Source organism: Osmerus mordax, chromosome 20, assembly GCF_038355195.1.
Source record: "Osmerus mordax isolate fOsmMor3 chromosome 20, fOsmMor3.pri, whole genome shotgun sequence".
Lineage (NCBI taxonomy): Eukaryota > Metazoa > Chordata > Actinopteri > Osmeriformes > Osmeridae > Osmerus > Osmerus mordax.
In genome coordinates this window covers 1,774,021-1,794,210 of record NC_090069.1, presented here as the reverse complement: position 1 = coordinate 1,794,210, position 20,190 = coordinate 1,774,021, and the positions used below count along the sequence as shown (strand labels likewise).

Here is a 20,190-nt window from a genome sequence, read left to right as displayed (position 1 = left end):
GCAAGGTTAAGGTCAGTAGTTGTAGAATTTGTCCAGCTGGCAGTGTGCGCCCCAGTCGGTGTGTGTGTCAGGGGGGGTCATCAGGTCGCTGTAGGGTACGTGCAGTTTGAGCACACAGTACCTGCGGTCCAGCTCTGCATCGTCAGGAACGCTGGAGTAAGGGTTTTTGTCCTGTAAACAAATAAACAAACAAACACATGCACACAACAACCATGTCATGGGCGTACGGCGGACTGTGAAAAATACGGAAGAACAGACACACAGATTGAAGGGGTTGATGGGAGGAGGAATGGGGGAGGAGTGAAGGAGACCTTCTAAGAGTCTAATCCTTGCTGGCAAAACGACTCTGGCTTGTTTCAAAACCATATGAAAGCACAGTTACAATTATGTTGCATGGCAGTGGCATCACAGCAGTGGCATCACAGCAGTGGCATCACAGCAGTGACATCACAGCAGTGACATCACAGCAGTGACATCACAGCAGCGACACTGTCGGTACGACGATGGCAGAAGCTGTCCTGGACCACATGACCTCCTTAGTGGTCAGATGTTTGCAGTTATCTTGTCGTGACAAGACAACAGGAAAATAAACAAGGACCTAGATTTGTGGTCAGAGGCAGCTCCCACCATAAACTCTTTCTACACGACTACATCTGTGGCACACACTAATGGCACAAAAAAAAAGAAGATAATTGAACCCTGTCAACGGGCTGCAGTAAACACGAGACACCACAGGGGGCGGTAGAGGAGAAGACTGGGTGCCTACTCACAGTCAGAGGCTGGGGTTGGGGTGGGAGGAGTTACAGAGGGTGGAGTCGTGTCCGTAGGCGGGTTCAAGGCCTCCATGGGGATCTTCACTGGAGGAGGGGGGGGACTCTTGGGCTGAGTGACGGAGGGAGGAGCCAATCAACATGCCAGAAGGACACACGGGGGAGGGTCTCAGCACAGACACAAACGAGACGCATGTCAACAGCCCGCGTTCACTAGCAGCCCAGGAAAATTCAGTGAAGGGAAAGAGGAAGAAAGAGGGGGGTTGGAGGGTAAACGATCTAAGGACTTCGAGAACTTCGGCCTAGGGACTTTAAGAACAGAACTCGGAGGGAACTGGGTGGTGCTGGCGTAAGGTCAGGGGACAGACAGAAGGTCCACACAGACAAACAGACTGTAGTAAGGGGTAATACAGTGCCTTTTCAGCAACACTGTGGGGACAGAAAGGAGAAACGTATTAGTCAGAGATCACAGACCGAGGGCTGACACATTCACAACAGATGGAGCGACACACAGAAACCCTGCACACGCCATTTCCCTCCCTCCTACACATCCTTCCGTCGTCAGACACGTGTGTGTTTGTGCGTGCGCGCGTGTGTGTGTACGTGTCTCTACCATCATGCCAGCCTGCCTAGCGGTATCTCCTACCTCCTCGTCGCTCTCTGGGTCTGCTCCTTTCTTGTCTTTCTTTTTGCTCTTCTTGTTTTTCTTCTCGCCATCCTTCTTCTTGTCTTTCTCCGGCAGGATGTCGTCCAGCCAGGCAAGGTCGTGCTGGGAGAACATGAAGTCCAGCATCTTTCTCACCACCATGAGGCCCAGGATCTGCCCGCAGGAGTCAGGGAGGCTCCAGTTACACTCAGGACATGATCACACACATCCTACCTCTCTTTATACCACACACACACACCCACCCTACCTCTTTTTATACCACACACACACACCCTCCCCCACCCTACCTCTTTTTATACCATACACACACACTCACATCCCAAACTCACAGTCAGTCTCACACAGACACAGACACACACACACACACACACACACACAGGCCTCACCATGATGGGAAAGATGATAGCGGCCACGGTGGACTTGAGGATCCAGAGGACGGCCAGACAGATGACCTGGACCAGGGTGAAGAGGTGGACTCGTCTGAGAGGAACATGGCGCAGGAAGGAGAAGTCTGGCTGGTGCTTGGCTGGCATCAGATACAGCTTGATACGCTCCCAGAACTGCAGCAGGACAGGAGGGCTGTCAGTATACACACACACACACACACACACATGTAGTCACACAAATAGACACACAGAATACATACCTGGATGCCACTGAGAGAAGCCACGCCCATGTAAAGGAACACTCCATAGAGAACAGGCATGGGGATGTACTGAGGGAACACAACGACACAGTTACCACACACACACACACACACACCTCCCCTCGCCACCACGCCGTGACTACAGAGGTCAAACCTCTTACAGACTCACCTGTAGAACCGGAGCCAGGAAGATGGACACTCCAGTCAGGACGAACACTAGAATTCCTGTCAGTCTCTGCTCCCTGGTGGAAGATGAACGAAAAACACAACTTACAGTCTGATGATTGCACACACACACACACACACACACACACACACACATCCTGCGCTCACCGGACCCCCAGGAACTGGGGCTGCTCCCCAGGGGCACTGGACTCGCTCTCCATCTTCAGAGAGTCGATGTGGGCGATGGAGATGACGGTGGCGGCCACGTACCAGGGCAGGCCCATGAAGGAGCAAGCGGCCATCAGGACCCCCACCCAGAACAGGTCCAGGTGGTACCCACAGCCCTTCTGTTGGGTGTGACGGAAGGAAGAAAAGAGAGGGTTTTTCCAGGCCGGTGGAGGGACACTGAATGCATTTGAGTGATTCAGGCACGCTGAGTGTTTTTTTAATCATCCTGCATTCATTGATACGGATTGAATTACTGATCATTTTAACATATCGACGCAAAGAGTGATACCAAAAGCGAGATTATAGCAATGTTGCGTTAATACAGCAGTCCTGTGTCCCGTGTTTGTCTGGCCGTCGCGTGTGGTTCATGGTTGTGTTCAAGTTCAAGTCTTTTATTGTCAGATGCACAGAACAACACAAGGTCAGACTGGGCACTGAAATTCTTAGGACAAGACAAAGCAACCTGGCATAACATAACATATAAGTACTCAATGGTGTATAAGTGTGTGGTTGAGGCCCGGTCGCAGACCTTGAGTTTGTTTTCTTTGCGGTTCACGATGACGGCGCTGATCTGCTGGTCCATGAAGATGAGGATGGTGACGAGCAGAGCCGGGACAGAACTCGCCACGTAGACCCACCACGGGTTCTTACCGAACGGCATCACAAGCCAGCCGCGGTCTGGGCGAGTGGGCTGTGGAACACACACACACACACACAGGTTCTTAACTGTGTTCCGTCTAACCCCAAACCCCTGTGAATGTGCAGACATGCAAACATGTTGAGGAAACTGATAGAGTTGTAGTTTGTGGATTATTACACGCAGACAGACGCAAAAGCATGTCGATTTGGAATAGATACCTTGAACTCTGTTGGAACAATGAGTTTGGGAGTTTTGAGCCCAATCAACATATCCAGACCCACAAAGGTCATGATTGACATGAAGATGGAGAAATCACTGATCAGCTTTCTTAGCTGTAGTCCCACCCACAGACAAGAGAAAGTGTCAGACATACAGGACACAAACAGGCCGACAGACAGACAGACAGATAGAGCATAAAACAGAGATTGAGAAAAAAAGAAAGAAAAACAAAGAAAAGAAAGAAAAAGAAAGTTAAGGCACTGCATTCTAGAATTTGTATTTGGCAGTTTGAGATTGCTTGAGAGCACTTTCTGCATGTTGATTTTACCTATCAGGTTTATCTATCAGATCTGACAAGGAGAGACTGAAGGGGAGACCCCACTGGTAGAGACACACAGGGCAGGAGCAGAGGAGAAGCACACAGGGCAGGAGCAGAGGAGAAGCACACAGGGCAGGAGCAGAGGAGAAGCACACAGGGCAGGAGCAGAGGAGAAGCACACAGGGCAGGAGCAGAGGAGAAGCACACAGGGCAGGAGCAGAGGAGAAGCACACAGGGCAGGAGCAGAGGAGAAGCACACAGGGCAGGAGCAGAGGAGAAGCAGACAGGGCAGGAGCAGAGGAGAAGCAGACAGGGGGCGGAGGATGAGACCTTTATCTCAGTAGGAACGTGCAGTTTGGGAGTGTCCAGGCCTAGCAGGAAGTCCAACCCGCAGAAGGCCAGGATGGAGATGATGATGGAGAAATCACCAATCAGGCAACGCAACTGGATCCCAGAGAGGAAGGGGTGGTGGGTGGACGACGGGAAAGATAGGGGGGGGTGGGTTCAGGGTAGTAAACATGCATGAATAGGACTAAATCCTTAAGTGTTTGAGGCCTTTCGGTGTAACGTTTCACATTTAACAGAAGCTTTCACCCAAAGCAACATACAGTAGGAAGGATAAGAACTTGCAACTTAAGCTATTACCCACATTATCCCCACGCCAGTGAGCTGTACCTTGGTGGGAAAGTAGCGGCTGAACTTGAACTTCTTGAGGGAGACGGTCATGGAGTATGTGCCGAAGAACAGGATGAAGGACATGAGGGCCAGGTCTGGGACGTACTTACAGGAGTTCCCCACCAGGGCGCCTCCGTACTTCACACACTCCTTCTTGCTTAGCTGACTCCAGTCCAGCCCTGTGAGGTTATACTACAGACGGAGAGACAGGGAGGGAGGGAGGGAGGGAGGGAGGGAGGGAGGGAAGGAAGGAAGGAAGGAAGGAAGGAAGGAAGGAAGGAAGGAGGGAGGGAGGGAGGGAGGGAGGGAGGGAGGGAGGGAGGGAGGGAGGGAGGGAGGGAAGGAAGGAAGGAAGGAAGGAAGGAGGGAGGGAGGGAGGGAGGGAGGGAGGGAGGGAGGGAGGGAGGGAGGGAGGGAGGGAGGGAGGGAGGGAGGGAAGGAAGGAAGGGAGGGAGGGAAGGAGCGAAGGAAGGAAGGAGGGAAGGAGAGAAGGAGGGAAGGAGGGAAGGAGGGAGGGAGGGAGGGAGGGAGGGAGGGAGGGAAGGAGGGCAGGAGGGAAGGAGGGAAGGAGGGAGGGAGGGAGGGAGGGGGGAGGGAAGGAAGGAAGGAAGGAAGGAAGGAAGGAGGGAGGGAGGGAGGGAGGGAGGGAGGGAGGGAGGGAGGGAGGGAGGAGGGAAGGAGGGAAGGAGGGAAGGAGGGAAGGAGGGAGTAGTAGATCAAGAGGGAGGGAGGAAGGGAGGATGCAGGTATGTGGAGGAATACAACAGGGGAGTGACAAGAGAGATGGAAGCAGAGAGATAACAGAGAAAGAGAGAGGATAACAAGAGAAGAGAGAATACAGACCAGTGCAGAGATAGGAGCTGACGCCATAGGGAGACCAGGACTGGCCTAATGAGGCCTGCCACCTGGGCCCACTAACCTCAACACCCAGCTACAGCTAGCTACTCTCAAGTCACAACTCAGCAGGAACAGGAACTAGCTACTTTAACACTGGACTACATTGTTGAAAAACGGTATAAGACATCAATTAAGTTAGGGTTAGGGTTAGCCTAACCCGAACCATAAGCCTAACCCAAAATACATTTTATTCGCAGATGTTATTTTAAATAACGTATCAGACATACTATGACGCAGCTCCAGTCACTTACCAACAGAGTCATGTTGTCATCTGCTAGTAGGGCTGAAACATTGAAGCCCATTGCAGCCGCTGTAACAAACAGAAGACAAAGAAACAGAAAAGAAAGTAAGTTTGATAACAATCCATACAGTGAAGAAGATCTGCCAACTTGGGAGATGGGAGTCAGATGGCTTGGCGGTTAGGGAATCGGGCTATTAATCAGAAGGTTGCCGGTTCGATTCCAGTGTCCTTGGGAAAGGCACTTCACCCTACTTGCCTCGGGGGGAATGTCCCTGTACTTACTGTAAGTCGCTCTGGATAAGAGCGTCTACTAAACGACTAAATGTAAACTTAAAACAGAAAAGAATCCCGAGCTTGGTTTGCTTTCTACAACATGCTTAACGTTTTACAGCTTTCCTATCTCATGAACCCATCTGTCTTGTCTGGCATACATCGTCCAGGCAACGGGTGCTGACACCATGCCTGTCTCATAGTGACGGACCAATCAGAGGTGTCATTAGTGAGAACTGCATGCTGGGTACTTACTCCGCCAGACAGGAGCCATAGAGTGGAAGAGAGGCAGAAACAGACAGCACACACAAATCAGTTACAGTAGTCAGAGAAAGAACAGACACAGCAGGAAACAATCAACCAAAGAATCAGAATCAGAATCGTCAAGTAAGTGTTTACAAACAAGGAATTTACTGTGGTGGGCAGGTGTATACAGAAAAACATATAATAGTCCACAATCCAATTTTTACACAAAGTTCATAGCTAGTATAGGAATCTAGTTGTGTCTAGGGGAAGCCAAAGTTCCCTTCCCACCTAAGAGGGAGGGTAGGAGGGGGTGAAAGACGAAGAACGACACTCACCCTGGTCCGGAGCGATGCATTCACACTTGTAGGACGTGACATAGTCCGGCTTGAAGCCACGGTTGATTGGGTAGTACTTGAAAGATCCCGCCTACAATGAAACACCACGATCCAATCAACAAAAAATGCGTAGGAGACGAGCCAGATCGTTCCCTGTGCTGTGAGTGGTGCGTGAGAGTGTGTGTGTGTGTGTGGAACACACCATCTTCTTGATGGCGTCGGAGATGAAGATGAAGGAGATGAGGCTGGAGAAGCCTTCCTCCGTGAAGCGGGTGATGTACTTGATGATGTAGCTGGCGTCCGTGGCAACCAGGATCAGACACTGGAGGCAGGAGTGCAGCCCGATCCACAAACGCAGCTCCATGTAGTCTATGCTGTTAGACCTGAGGGTGGAGGGAGAGGACACACACACACACATCAAACATCACTGCAATCACATTTCTAAGTTAAAACCGTGAGTAACCGTGAGTAGGATCTACGTGTATTTCCCCGATCTCCGTGAGCTCCTGCGTGTGTGCGTGTGCACGGCTCACTTGCTAAACTCGTAGAGCAACTTCTCGAAGATGAGGATGGGCCCGGTGGAGCTGAGGATGATGAGGGGCTGGCCTCCGAACAGGCAGAAGACCGTCCCTGCCAGAGCGGTGCCCAGGAAACTCTCCATCACCCCCTGAGACCGGACAGGGGATCACAAAACACCATCACGCTTTCATCGGCTCGGAAACAAGGAAGACCATGGACCAGGAAGACCATGGACCACGAAGACCATGGACCAGGAAGACCATGGAACAGGAAGACCATGGACCAGGAAGACCATGGACCACGAAGACCATGGACCAGGAAGACCATGGACCACGAAGATCATGGACCAGGAAGACCATGGACCAGGAAGACCATGGACCAGGAAAATAAACTTGGGACAAAGACACGAGACCTGGACCAAGGAGACAAGACATGGACCAGGAAAACCAGACATGGACCAAAGAGACCAGACATGGACCAGCAAAACCAGACATGGACCAAAGAGACCAGGCTCTGGGCGTGCTTCTCTACCTGGTAGTTGTCAGTTGCGTCTCCTAGCAACCCTCCAAAGGTGATGGCGTTGGTGATGCATCCCAAGTAGATAAATAGCACGGCTGAGATGGACTGGATGTGGAAGCCCTCGTAAAAATCGCTAGGGATCCACGGCCCTTTCCTCTTGATGTCCAGCCACAGGCCTCCACAGAACCTGCCGACACAAGCAGAGCAGACATCGACATGCTGCAGCACCTCAACCAATCAGGATCATGGTCCCCAGGTGGTCCCCTCAACCTGAACCAATGAGGATCATGGTCCCCAGGTAGTCCCCTCAACCTGAACCAATCAGGATCATGGTGCCCAGGTGGTCCCCTCAACCTGAACCAATCAGGATCATGGTCCCCACGTGGTGCCCATACTCAGTGAGATGGTGAAATGATCCCAGTTTTCCCATACCTTCCGGTGAAGGCCAGCTCCTCTCCCAGTTCGTGGGGGGCGGGCATCTCCTCGTCCTCCCCACCCGCTGCGCCCCCGGCCGCGCCGTTCACCTTGCCCAGCTCGTTCAGGTTTAACACAGACTTCCTGTCGCCAGGGGAACCGGGAATAGTTTACACAGGGTTATTTTAAGAATAAAACAACCTCTAAAAACGTAAGGTTTCTGTTTGGTCGTCGAGAGGCACTTCTCCAACCTCATGTCAGCCGAGGGAACTTTCTTGGGGGGCTCGATGCGGATCTTGGGGTCCCATTCACCCGGAGGAAGGACGATCACTTCGTCCAGGAACTCGTCGATACCGGCGATCAGATCATCACGGTCTCTCGCTTTATACGCCACATCACTGAACAGCTGAGGACACACACACATTGTGAACCATCAAGAATGGAGCTGATGTGTGTGTGTGTGTGGAGTGGGCAGGAGGTCTTTAGGCTTACTCACATCGTCCACCATGAGCGTAGCAATAGCTCTGCCGATCTCATTGTAGGCCTTGGCTTTGCCGTGAGGACCCAGCAGGACGAAAAGAAACCTGCCAGAAGAGAGGAGCAGAATATTCCAGACCAGTGTCAATGTACGCCACACAAATACACACACACACACACATCTGCACACACACACGGAATTGTTTTACCATCCTAGTGAGGTCACTCCCATTCAAAATAATGCTATCTCTAACCCCTAACCCTTAACCCTAGCCTCAACCTTAATCCTTAATGTAATTCCGACCCTAACACTAATTCTAACCCTAAACCCCCTAAACCCCCTATAATTAAACACTTGAAGGTTGTGGGGTCCATGAAAAAGGTCAAGTTTTTCTTGAAATAGTTTACTAATCTTCTGGGGACTTCTGGTTCACACAACAGAAGTAAAACAAAACCAAGCACACACACACACTCACCTGGTTGGAACGGGGACCTCAGTCAGGCCTCCAAGAGTCGTGGCTTGAGCCAAACGCACGAAAGACACAAAGGGTTTGTCCAGGAAGTCCACCTCTCCGATGAGGACGTTTGAGGCCTCGGCATCGCGTGGGATCTTCTTCATGAACTTGTTCTTGAGCTGAGAGAGAGAGAGAGGAGGGAGCCGTGAATCTTGTCATTCGGGATACACACCATGTCAGATGAATTAGTGCCAACGTCATTTACCACCAGCATTCCCACCAGTGTGTGTGTGTGTGTGTGTGTATGCTCTTGCGTGTGAACGTGTGTGTCCTGATGAGAGCAGGTGACATGAGGAAGTGATCGTGACTCGTGGAAACACATATTACCACTGAGTTACACTGGAAGTTCCTCAGGCACAGTTACGCAAGCAAATTGATCACTGATCTATACCCTGGGTCTGATCTGATCTCTGCTCGCATGTGACACCAGAAACATGAGGCAAACACATACAGAACACACACACCGGCACTGATTGCACCTAAACACACGCAAAACCTCATGAGTTATATGCTTCACCATTTTCTCTCTCTCTCTCTCTCTCTCTCTCTCTCTCTCTCTCTCTCTCTCTCTCTCTCTCTCTCGCTCTCTCTCTCTGTCTCTCTCTCTCTCTCTGTCTCTCTCTCTCTCTCTCTCTCTCTCTCTCTCTCTCTCTCTCTCTCTCCCTCTCTACACCTAGCACGTGGATGTGGAGTGGTTGGTGCTTAGGTCAAAATCCCCGTAATCAGTTAATACCGCTTTCAGAGTCAAATCATTTACGCCCCCCCGATCCCTCTCCTGCCTTGTTCCAGTCGGGTCGTTCCTTTAAGCAGGAGGCAGCTTTACAGTAGAACGCAGCACCAGCAGCAGAAGTTAGTTAGTGGGGAGTTTCCTGGAAGTGTTGCCACTCAAATGAACCAGCCCCACAGCTAAGAACATCTACACACACTGTGGACAATCTCTGCATGCCGAGGATGTTTGAGGATATCAGGGTCTCAGGATGTCTGTGTGGGTGTGGACGTCTCGTAGGTGTGTGTGTATGTGTATGTGGTTGTATGTGTGTGTGTGTATGTTACTGACCCGCAGATCAAAGTGAGCTACGGGTGTCATGCCTCTCTGACGGGGAGAAACTAATTAAAGTAGAATCAGGCTGTTTGTGTGTGTGTGCGCGTGTGTGAGCGTGAGTGTGTGTGTGAGTTGATGGTGTATTTGCGTGTTCAGTGTACCAGGGTGTCTGTGTGCTTTGAAGTTCCCAAACTTTGACAGCGATGGAACAGTGGCATTCAATCAGAGTCCAGAACCAAACCCCCTCCACCACTCACCAACCCCTCCACCCCTCACCAACCCCCTCCACCCCTCACCAACCCCCTCCACCCCTCACCAACCCCTCCAGCCCTCACCAACCCCTCCAGCCCTCACCAACCCCCTCCACCCCTCACCAACCCCTCCAGCCCTCACCAACCCCCTCCACCCCTCACCAACCCCCTCCACCCCTCACCAACCCCTCCAGCCCTCACCAACCCCTCCAGCCCTCACCAACCCCCTCCAGCCCTCACCAACCCCCTCCACCCCTCACCAACCCCTCCAGCCCTCACCAACCCCCTCCAGCCCTCACCAACCCCCCTCCACCCCTCACCAACAGACCAACCCCTTCCAAGCCCTGACCGACAGACCCGACTTCATCCACCCACCTGGCACACAGCTAAAGGAAAGGCAAGTGACTCTTATTACAAACACTGCCCATCTTTGTTCTACCAGGAACAGAGGTGTGAAGGCCACAAAGTTTGGCTGGTATGAACAACAGAGGCTTAGAAGCAGAACACACACACACCCAGATGCATCTACACACACATACACACACGTACGTAGACACAGACATATATTTCCACTTCAGTCAGGCGGTGACATGGATCAGAAGGATTAGGCAGCTAATGGAGAGTTAGATGACTTCACATCTCTGTACATTCCCTCAGGAGCCTGTGAACACAACATTCCACATCTACCAGGGAACATGCCACACACGAATGCATGCATACACACACACACCCACACACACACACACACGAAGCCTGGGCGCAGATTTCAGATGTTCTGGTGTTAGCTCATGGAAGCGGACAGAAGCCTATTGTTACCAAAGCTTCCACATAGCTTAGTAGCTCCACTTCTCTTCCTGTTTCTTTCTAACACGGAATATCTCTACTTCTGCACCGCACACGGGCCTTGCCTTCATCACACACACGCGTTTACACACACACACACACACGTTTTACACACACACACACGTTTACACACACACACACGTTTACACACACACACACGCGCGTTTACACACTTCAAAACAACCTCACAGAGCAAAAGCGGAGTACCTGGTCGTTGCTGGGTGTGTCTGAAATGTCGTTCATGCTTCTGCTCTGAGCGTGGTCTGAGACACACAGCGTTTAAACATGAGACCTGGAAAACACGCTTGGAAGACGGCTGTCTGGTATACCTGGAGCTCACGTCGTATCTCACTTCCTTATCTCTCTCGTCCGGATCATCTTAGAGCACATTCCTCGATTATTCAGAAAACAACGACGTTTATTTCAGACATGAGAAATATAGGGGAATCTGAATTCTGACTGGAGCTTAATCATGGATAAACTTGAGACTTCAAGCATCACTACGGATGCGTTCGCATGTTCTATTTGTGTTCTATTTTTATTGTATTTCTGTCTGCGTGAGAACTCAAACGTTCTGCCGAGTGATTGTACAGTTGTTTCTGTGTTGTATGTGCGGTGAGTTAGAGAGAGAAGTTGCTCATTCTGGATTTTCATGTGAGAGATTATATTATAATGAATAATTTCCCCCCAAAGCAGATTGGGTAACAAATTAAATAGAGAACAGAAAATACAAGAAAACAACCCGCGCTAATCCCCCCCCCCCACCCCCCCCCCCCCCCCCCCCCCCCCCCCCCCCCCCCCCCCCCCCCCCCCCCCCCCCCCCCCCCCCCCCCCCCCTCCAACTAAATCAAGAAAACCCACCAAAGGAAAAGAAAAAAACCAAATCTCTAAAACAAACAAACACGCACATACATATACATAACGATCAAACATTTACATGAATTTAGCTGTAATCAGAAAATCAGAAAAGAGAGATTGAAGGTTTAGTGTACAAGTGAGTGGATGAGAGTTTAAAAGAGTGAGAGGATGAAAGGATGAAAGAGTGAGAGGATGTGAGAGAGGATGAGAGTGAGAGGATGTGAGAGAGGATGAGAGTGAGATGATGAGAGAGTGAGAGGATGTGAGAGAGAGTGAGGGTGAGAGGATGAGAGTGAGAGGATGAGAGTGAGATGATGAAAGAGTGAGAGTATGTGAGAGAGGATGAGAGTGAGAGGATGAGAGTGAGATGATGAGAGTGAGAAGATGAGAGTGAGATGATGAGAGAGTGAGAGGATGTGAGAGAGAGTGAGGGTGAGAGGATGAGAGTGAAAAGATGAGAGTGAGAGGATGAAAGAGTGAGAGGATGTGAGAGAGGATGAGAGTGAGAGGATGTGAGAGAGGATGAGAGAGTGAGAAGATGAGAGTGAGAGGATGAGTGAATGAGAGGATGAGAGAGTGAAGAGGATGAGAGTGAGAGAATGAGAGAGTGAGAGGATGAGTGAGAGGATGAGTGAGAGGATGAAAGAGTGTGGGACTCACGCAGGCGGCCGTAGCTGCCTGACTGGCGTGAGCGCAGGTCCTCGATGGAGCGGTTCATCCCAGACGCAGAGCTGGGAGAGCGGCTCAAGTTCACCTGAGGACTACGGCCTGACAGACACCCAGCACCACAGGGAGGGAGGGAGGGAGGAGGGAGGAGGAGGAGAGGGATGGAGGGAGGAGGAGGAGGAGAGGTGGAGGAGAGGGAGGGAGGGAGGGAGGGAGGGAGGGAGGGAGGGAGGGAGGGAGGGAGGAGGGAGGGAGGAGGAGAGGGATGGAGGAGGTATGGAGGAGAGGTGGAGGAGAGGTGGAGGAGAGGAAGGATGGAGGAGAAGGAGGGAGGAGAGGTGGAGGAGAGGTGGAGGAGAGGGAGGATGGAGGAGAAGGAGGGAGGCAGGATGGAGGAGAGGGATGGAGGCGGTATGGAGGAGAGGAAGGATGGAGGAGAAGGAGGGAGGCAGGATGGAGGAGAGGTGGGAAAAGGGTACCGCAGGGAAGGAAGGAAAGAAGGAAGGAAGGGAAGAAGAAATGAGTGAAGTACAGAGGGCAAAGGAGTGGTAGGAAAGGAGAACCAATGAGGATAAACACATGACAGATAATGGAAGATGAAACAAAGAGTTTTCAAAGGAAGGAAGGAGAGGACGAGGAGAGGATTGAAGACGAGACGAGAAAAAAGAAAAAAAAGGACAGCAGTTGGAAAGCATCGGACGCCGCACAGATCGCTTTCATAAGAGCGGAGATTCAGCAGGTTAGTATGTCAGTGTAGTAGTTTGGTTGAATTCACGGAGATAGCAAGACAATCGCGCCGACACACAACACTCACTGGCAGGGACCGGGGAGTTGGACGTCTTGCCCATGTCTGCTAGGGAGCGGTGCATGGGCTTCTTGGTCTGGTGCCGATGTTTCCTCAGCAACACGAAGGTGATCTTCTCTCTCAACTCTTCACCAATCAGCCCGTCTGCTATCTGGTGATCCACGATGTCATCTGGGGTCAAAGGTCAGGGGTCAGCATAGAGGCCAAGGTCAATCCAGAGTAATTCGGTTGGAAATACAATGTGGTGCATATATGTCGGTTAGAGATGAACCAGGTTAGTGGAAGTCAACTCACCGACAATCTGTGGAAGGGAGTAGCCTTCCAGATCCAACAGAACACTACCAGTCTGCAGACATGTTCTCAGCTCAAACAGACTGTGTAAGGTCAGGGTGGAGACGTGAGGCTTGCTCCACCTCTCCCCTCCCTCCTCCACCTTCTCCTCAAACTTCACCCACCTAGAGGGAGGGAGGGAGGGACGGAGGGAGGGAGGGAGAGATAGAGCGATAGAGAGGGAGGGAGAGATAGAGAGATAGAGAGGGAGGGAGGGAGAGATAGAGAGGGAGGGAGAGATAGAGAGGGAGGGAGGGAGAGATAGAGAGGGAGGGAGGGAGAGATAGATAGAGAGGGAGAGAGGGAGAGGGGGAGAGAGGGAGAGAGGGAGAGAGGCAGAGAGGGAGAGAGGGAGGGAGGGAGGGATGAAGAGATATTGATACTGTTATGACTCAGAAGGATGATTGGCTGGGTGACTCATTGGTTGGTCGGGGTTTATTGAACTCAGCTAACATCCACATCTCTTCGTCCCTCTGAACAGCCCCATCTGCAGGTCCCACCCACAGAATCACCTCCTGCTTTCTTCCCCCGACCTCTAAAGCCCATCTAAAGCTATCTTATGATCCTGAACTGATGAAATGAACTGAAACTGAGCGCATCAGGGATCAACACTTCATATGTCCAGCCTTGTACTGTACGTGTACAAACTGTACAAGGCTTGTACACCTTTATTTGACTGTGTGTGTGTGTACCTGGTGGGGGTATATGTGTGAGTGTGTCTATCTGGTGGGGGTATATGTGTGTGTGCGTGTGTGTGAGTGTACCTGGCGGACTCTTTCCACTCCAACTCCCCTCCCTCGTGTTGGAGCGTGTCCATCTCAGTGAAGATGGTGGGCGTCTGAACATCGTCATCATCTGCCAGGATGTAGCGCAGCCTCTCTGCCGCCGGGGACACTGGGAAACGTAGGCCAAACATCGACTGCCATCAACTGTCATCAACTGTCATAAACTGTCATCTCTGACACGCATGTTCACGCGTAATGCAGTCTTGTTAATGGGAGTTGTTCATTGACTGACTAATAATGGTGTGTGTGTGTGTATGTGTGTGTGTGTGTGCAGAGAGGGTATCTGACCCTCCTGTCAAAGTCCATTAAAATTCTCCAAGCCCCAGGGTCCTCATAGCGAGAGAGAGAATGAGAGAGAGGGAGCGAGAGAGAGGGAGCGAGAGAGAGAGTGGGAGAGAGAGAGATAATTCAGTTGCATTCTGCCCTCCACCCCAATCACCAACCTCCTCCCTCTCCCACAAAGGCTTGAAAAGGTCAGGGGTGCCCAACCACACCATGCATGTCATCCTGTGTCATTCATGTTTCCCCCACACACAGCCTCAGCCAATGATCTCCCTGAACCCAGCAACATACAGAAAGACAAGGGGATTGATCCTTGGGAATTTCATCTGTAACTATTAGAAACGCCACAAGCCATGTGTGATGTCAGGACACAATGTACACACAATATAAAGTGAAGTGAATACCACAACACTGCTCAAAGACACTGCTAACCTTTACCCTGCACTTTCTGCGACAAAAAATGTGGTTTGTTTGTCTGTACTCTTTCAACCAAACATAACATGGGGAGTCAGGTGGCTGAGCGATGAGGGAATCGGGCTAGTAATCCGAAGGTTTCCAGTTCGATTCCCGGTCATGCCAACTGACGTTGTGTCCTTGGGCAAGGCACTTCACCCTACTTGCCTCGGGGGAATGTCCCTGTACTTACTGTAAGTCGCTCTGGATAAGGGCGTCTGCTAAATGACTAAATGTAAAATGAAATAACACAAATCCCCCAAACAATCATCACGCAAAAGTTTTGACGTTTTTATGATTTGCTGTGGGATTAAATTAAGACGACAAAACAAGGGGGGAGCTTAATGAGTCTGCGAGGTTCTGTGGTAGACAAGCTGACCTGAATAGGGGAGTCAGGCGGCTGAGCGGTTAGGGAATCGGGCCAGTAATCAGAAGGTTGCCGGTTCGATTCCTGGCCGTGCAAATTAGGTTGTGTCCTTGGGCAAGGCACTTCACCCTACTTGCCTCGGGGGAATGTCCCTGTACTTACTGTAAGTCGCTCTGGATAAGAGCGTCTGCTAAATGTAAATGAATACTGCAACACTACAACAGCTCCTCTGAGAGTAACCACACTGGTCGATGCGTTTAAAACAATAAAGTACACAATACTTCATAAACCCAGTCACTTTAAATCACACCAGTCACTATTTATGGGCCTTCCGAGACAGATTTGTGAACGAAATGAACATGAATCACTCAACGGCGTCCTCAGGAACATTCCAGAAGCTGATGCCAGTTCTGACTGGAGACTAGTTCTGGTTCTACCACTCAGAAGAGAAAAAACATGGGCGCTGACCTTAAATGGTCAGTAGCCCACGCGACAACGACACAATTAATCCAGGACGCTAGGAACTTCACCTTGCCTGACTCAACTCTGAAGTCAGGCATATCCACGTCACATGTGCACATGTAACCACGGGCCAGACTCATTAAACCACACCTCAACCTCGATCTGTAAACAACAGAGGCTTAGCTACAAGTTCTCAAACAAACAGCCCCCCAGGTGAACAAGACATAACACACCCTGCACAGAGAACAGTTGATTGAAGAATATAATTCAGATCAAGGATTCAATTCAAAACATTCAACGTGCCAGTGCTGAACAGCCACGTCAAAGCCAGGTGTGATGTGAGTGGGAGAGGATAGAGTTAGTGGATATGTCCCTCTGTCATCCCCTCTCTCCCTCTGTGTTTACCTGAGTCCGAGCCAGGCAGGGTCCATCGAGAGGCCATGCTGGAGGACAGAGAGGAGGCTGTGGTCTGCATGCTCACTGGAGCCTCCAATGAGAGGAGGGGAAAGAGACAGAGAGAGAGAGAGAGAGAGAGAATAACACAGAGAGAAAGAGAGAATAAAACAGAGAGAGAGAGAGAGAGAGAGAGAGAGAGAGAGAGATAAAGATAGATAAAATGCAAGACAAAAAGAAAAAGAGAGGGAGATATAGAGAGGGAGATATAGGACGAGAGGGAGATATAGGACGAGAGGGAGATGTTGAAAGAGAGAAAGGGATACGTGCTCAAGATCCAACCACAGAGAAGAGATTGAAAAAAAGGAAATCGTTCCTCCTGACTTCGAGGTTGAGAAGTTGAGAGGTCAACCCGACAGGTGACCGATCCGCCCGGCAGCAAACTCTCCACCTCGAGTGGGAAGGAATTCCACTCTCTCGCTCCTTTCCTCCTTCGCTACTCTCTTCCAAATCCTCAAACCTGCCCCCTTCTTAGGCTTCGTTCTCCATGAGTGTTCCCATGGCTGTTCAGCTAAATGACAGGATCTCCAGGTTCCGATCCAAACAGCTCAGTTCTAAGCAGCAGAGCTATGTTGGCTCTGGTCTTCTCTGAGTTATGTTAGAAATCCACAGAAATCTCAACAACCGCAAAGGACCGCAGGCTTAAGAGGGTTGACACACAACGCAGGCCCCTCAAGTATTCTCCTCCCCCTGACACACACACACACACACATACACACACTCTATCACGCAAGCAAGCATATGCACACACTCAAACATTCTCTCACACACATGCTCCTTCTCTTTTCATCCCTCCATGCACACACACACGCACACACACACCATAGACCGCCTGTTGTGAAAGCAGTTCGGAGTTCCTCAGCTCTAATCAGCTTACAGACCCCACTGCCTCATGGGAACAGGAGCCTCGCTGGGAAACCTTCATACACACCTGCAGAACCCTCCTCACACACCTGCAGAACCCTCCTCACACACCTGCAGAACCCTCCTCACACACCTGCAGAACCCTCATACACACCTGCAGAACCCTCCTCACACACCTGCAGAACCCTCATCACACACCTGCAGAACCCTCCTCACACACCTGCAGAACCCTCATCACACACCTGCAGAACCCTCATCACACACCTGCAGAACCCTCCTCACACACCTGCAGAACCCTCATCACACACCTGCAGAACCCTCCTCACACACCTGCAGAACCCTCATCACACACCTGCAGAACCCTCATCACACACCTGCAGAACCATCATCACACACCTGCAGAACCCTCATCACACACCTGCAGAACCCCATCACACACCTGCAGAACCCTCATCACACACCTGCAGAACCCTCATCACACACTTGCAGAACCCTCATCACACACCTGCAGAACCCTCATCACACACCTGCAGAACCCCATCACACACCTGCAGAACCTTCATACACACCTGCAGAACCCTCATCACACACCTGCAGAACCCTCATCACACACCTGCAGAACCCTCATCACACACCTGCAGAACCATCATCACACACCTGCAGAACCCTCATCACACACCTGCAGAACCCCATCACACACCTGCAGAACCCTCATCACACACCTGCAGAACCCTCATCACACACTTGCAGAACCCTCATCACACACCTGCAGAACCCTCCTCACACACCTGCAGAACCCTCATCACACACCTGCAGAACCATCATCACACACCTGCAGAACCCTCATCACACACCTGCAGAACCCCATCACACACCTGCAGAACCCTCATCACACACCTGCAGAACCCCATCACACACCTGCAGAACCTTCATACACACCTGCAGAACCCTCATCACACACCTGCAGAACCCTCATCACACACCTGCAGAACCCCATCACACACCTGCAGAACCTTGGCGGACGTGTGTGTGTGTGTGTGAGCCACGTACCTGTGGAGTCGATGTTCAGCTGCTCCTGCTCCTCCTCCTCGTAGCGGTCGTCTCGGTCATGTCGAGGGTCGTACGGCGCGTGGCCATGCTCGTCGTGGTGTGTGTGTCTCCTCTCACGGTCTGCCTCGCTGGTGTGGGAGCGATGTCTGCGGCGCTTCCGTCTGTTGCCATGAGACACAGGGACTCCAATGTACACCGGCTGGGGCTCTGAAGGGAGGGGTGAGAGAAGGAGGAGAGAGGGATGAGAGAGGGATGAGAAAAGCATGAGAGAGGGATGAGAGAGGGAGGGAGAGAGTGAGGAGAGAGGGAGGAGAGAGGGAGGAGAGAGGGAGGAGAGAGGGAGGAGAGAGGGATGAGAGAAGGAGGAGAGAGGGATGAGAGAAGGAGGAGAGAGGGAGGAGAGAGGGAGGAGAGAGGGAGGAGAGAAGGAGGAGAGAAGGGAGGAGAGAGGGAGGGAGAGAGGGAGGGAGGAGAGAAGGAGGAGAGAAGGAGGAGAGAGGGAGGGAGAGAGGGAGGGAGGGAGGAGAGAAGGAGGAGAGAGGGAGAAGAGAGGGAGGAGAGAAGGAGGAGAGAGGGAGGGAGAGAGGGAGGAGAGAGGAGAGAGAGGAGAGAGGGAGGAGAGAGGGATGAGAGAGGGAAGAGAGAGTGAGGAGTGAGGGAGGAGAGAGGGAGGAGAGAAGGAGGAGAGAGGGAAAAATGAAATCTAATTTTACACCCCAATAAAAACATCACACGTTGTGGGAAAAGAGTGGACTTTTGACACAGTATCATCTTGAAATGAGGAATCGTTTTATTTACAGCAAAGCTTTTCAAACAGTGGAGGGGGTCGATGGCAGCTAAGACCGTCAGCATCGGCTGTTATTGTTCCAAACTCACCATCATCCTCCTCGTATCTCCTGTGGCTTCTGCTTCTCCCCCCGTGAGAATCATACTCCATCCTGACCAGAGGAGAGGAGCGGAGAGGGAGAGGGGAGAGGGAGGGGGAGAGGGAGGGGGGAGAGGGAGGGGGGAGAGGGGGGAGAGGGGGGGAGGGAGGGGGGGAGAGGGGGGAGAGGGAGGGGGGAGAGGGAGGGAGGGAGGAGAGGGAGGGGGGAGAGGGAGAGGGAAGGGGGAGAGGGAGGGAGGAGAGGGGGGAGAGGGGGAGGGAGGGGGGAGAGGGAGGGGGGAGAGGGAGGGAGGAGAGGGGGGAGAGGGGGGGAGGGAGGGGGGAGAGGGGGGAGAGGGGGGAGAGGGAGGGAGGAGAGGGAGGGGGGAGAGGGAGAGGGAAGGGGGAGAGGGAGGGAGGAGAGGGGGGAGAGGGGGAGGGAGGGGAGAGAGGGAGGGGGGAGAGGGAGGGAGGAGAGGGGGGAGAGGGGGAGGGAGGGGGGAGAGGGAGGGGGGAGAAGGAGGGAGGAGAGGGGGGAGAGGGGGGAGAGGGGGGAGAGGGAGGGCGGAGAGGCAGAAAGCAGGTGTGAAAGATAAAGAGAGAGGTTGGTGGATCAGGGAAGATGAAGAGGAACGGGGGGAGAGAACTTCACATTTCTCCCGTCCCTTTGATCAGGCGTCTCTTTCAACAGCCTAACTCTTACCTGCTTCTGCTTGAACACAAACACCCAGTGATGCTGTCAGCTGGAAGTACAGACTCTCTTCCTAAACAACAACCCTCACTGAATATATCTAAAGATATGTTTATTCTGCATTTTTCCTGCTTTATTGAACAGATTTAAGCGAAGTATGACAGGTACATGACAGGGAAAAGCCCAGGCCCAGGCCGCTGCAGAAAGGCCTCAGCCGACACGCACTCTTCCAGTGAGCCACCTCAGAACCTCATGAGACGGCTTGTGATGTTGCCCTTGGTTACAGCCTTTGACTGAGTCCCCTCTTCCTCTCTGATAAGCCCCACCCCCTAACGTGTCACTCAGTTCACTGCCTCTGACT

At 51.9% G+C, this 20,190-nt stretch overlaps 1 protein-coding gene across 1 annotated transcript; it reads right to left on the bottom strand.

Moving 5' to 3' along the window:
- Positions 1–1,058: 1,058 nt before the first annotated feature.
- On the bottom strand, positions 1,059–19,210 carry slc4a5b (solute carrier family 4 member 5b). The gene is made up of 25 exons (XM_067257918.1): positions 19,150–19,210; positions 18,274–18,480; positions 14,322–14,451; positions 13,522–13,682; positions 13,237–13,398; positions 12,417–12,524; positions 11,106–11,161; positions 8,724–8,881; positions 8,267–8,354; positions 8,022–8,176; positions 7,789–7,914; positions 7,369–7,543; positions 6,852–6,985; positions 6,521–6,701; positions 6,319–6,409; positions 5,478–5,536; positions 4,330–4,521; positions 3,335–3,448; positions 3,006–3,167; positions 2,417–2,595; positions 2,253–2,325; positions 2,084–2,152; positions 1,824–1,997; positions 1,417–1,590; positions 1,059–1,199 (listed from the first exon to the last, which is right to left on the bottom strand). The coding sequence occupies exons 1-25, from the start codon at positions 19,208–19,210 to the stop codon at positions 1,191–1,193; spliced, it is 3,198 nt and encodes a 1,065-aa protein (XP_067114019.1). The 3' UTR covers positions 1,059–1,190.
- Between the last annotated feature and the right edge of the window lie 980 nt (positions 19,211–20,190).

Bases quoted from the DNA above. Each gene is read 5' to 3' on its own strand.
- slc4a5b (XM_067257918.1), bottom strand. From the start codon at position 19,210: ATGGAGTATGATTCTCACGGGGGGAGAAGCAGAAGCCACAGGAGATAC. The intron at 14,452-18,273 runs GTACGTGGCTCA...TACGTTTCCCAG, and splicing joins GCTGAACATCGACTCCACAG to TGTCCCCGGCGGCAGAGAGG. The intron at 4,522-5,477 runs GTAAGTGACTGG...CTCCGTCTGTAG, and splicing joins ATGACAACATGACTCTGTTG to TATAACCTCACAGGGCTGGA.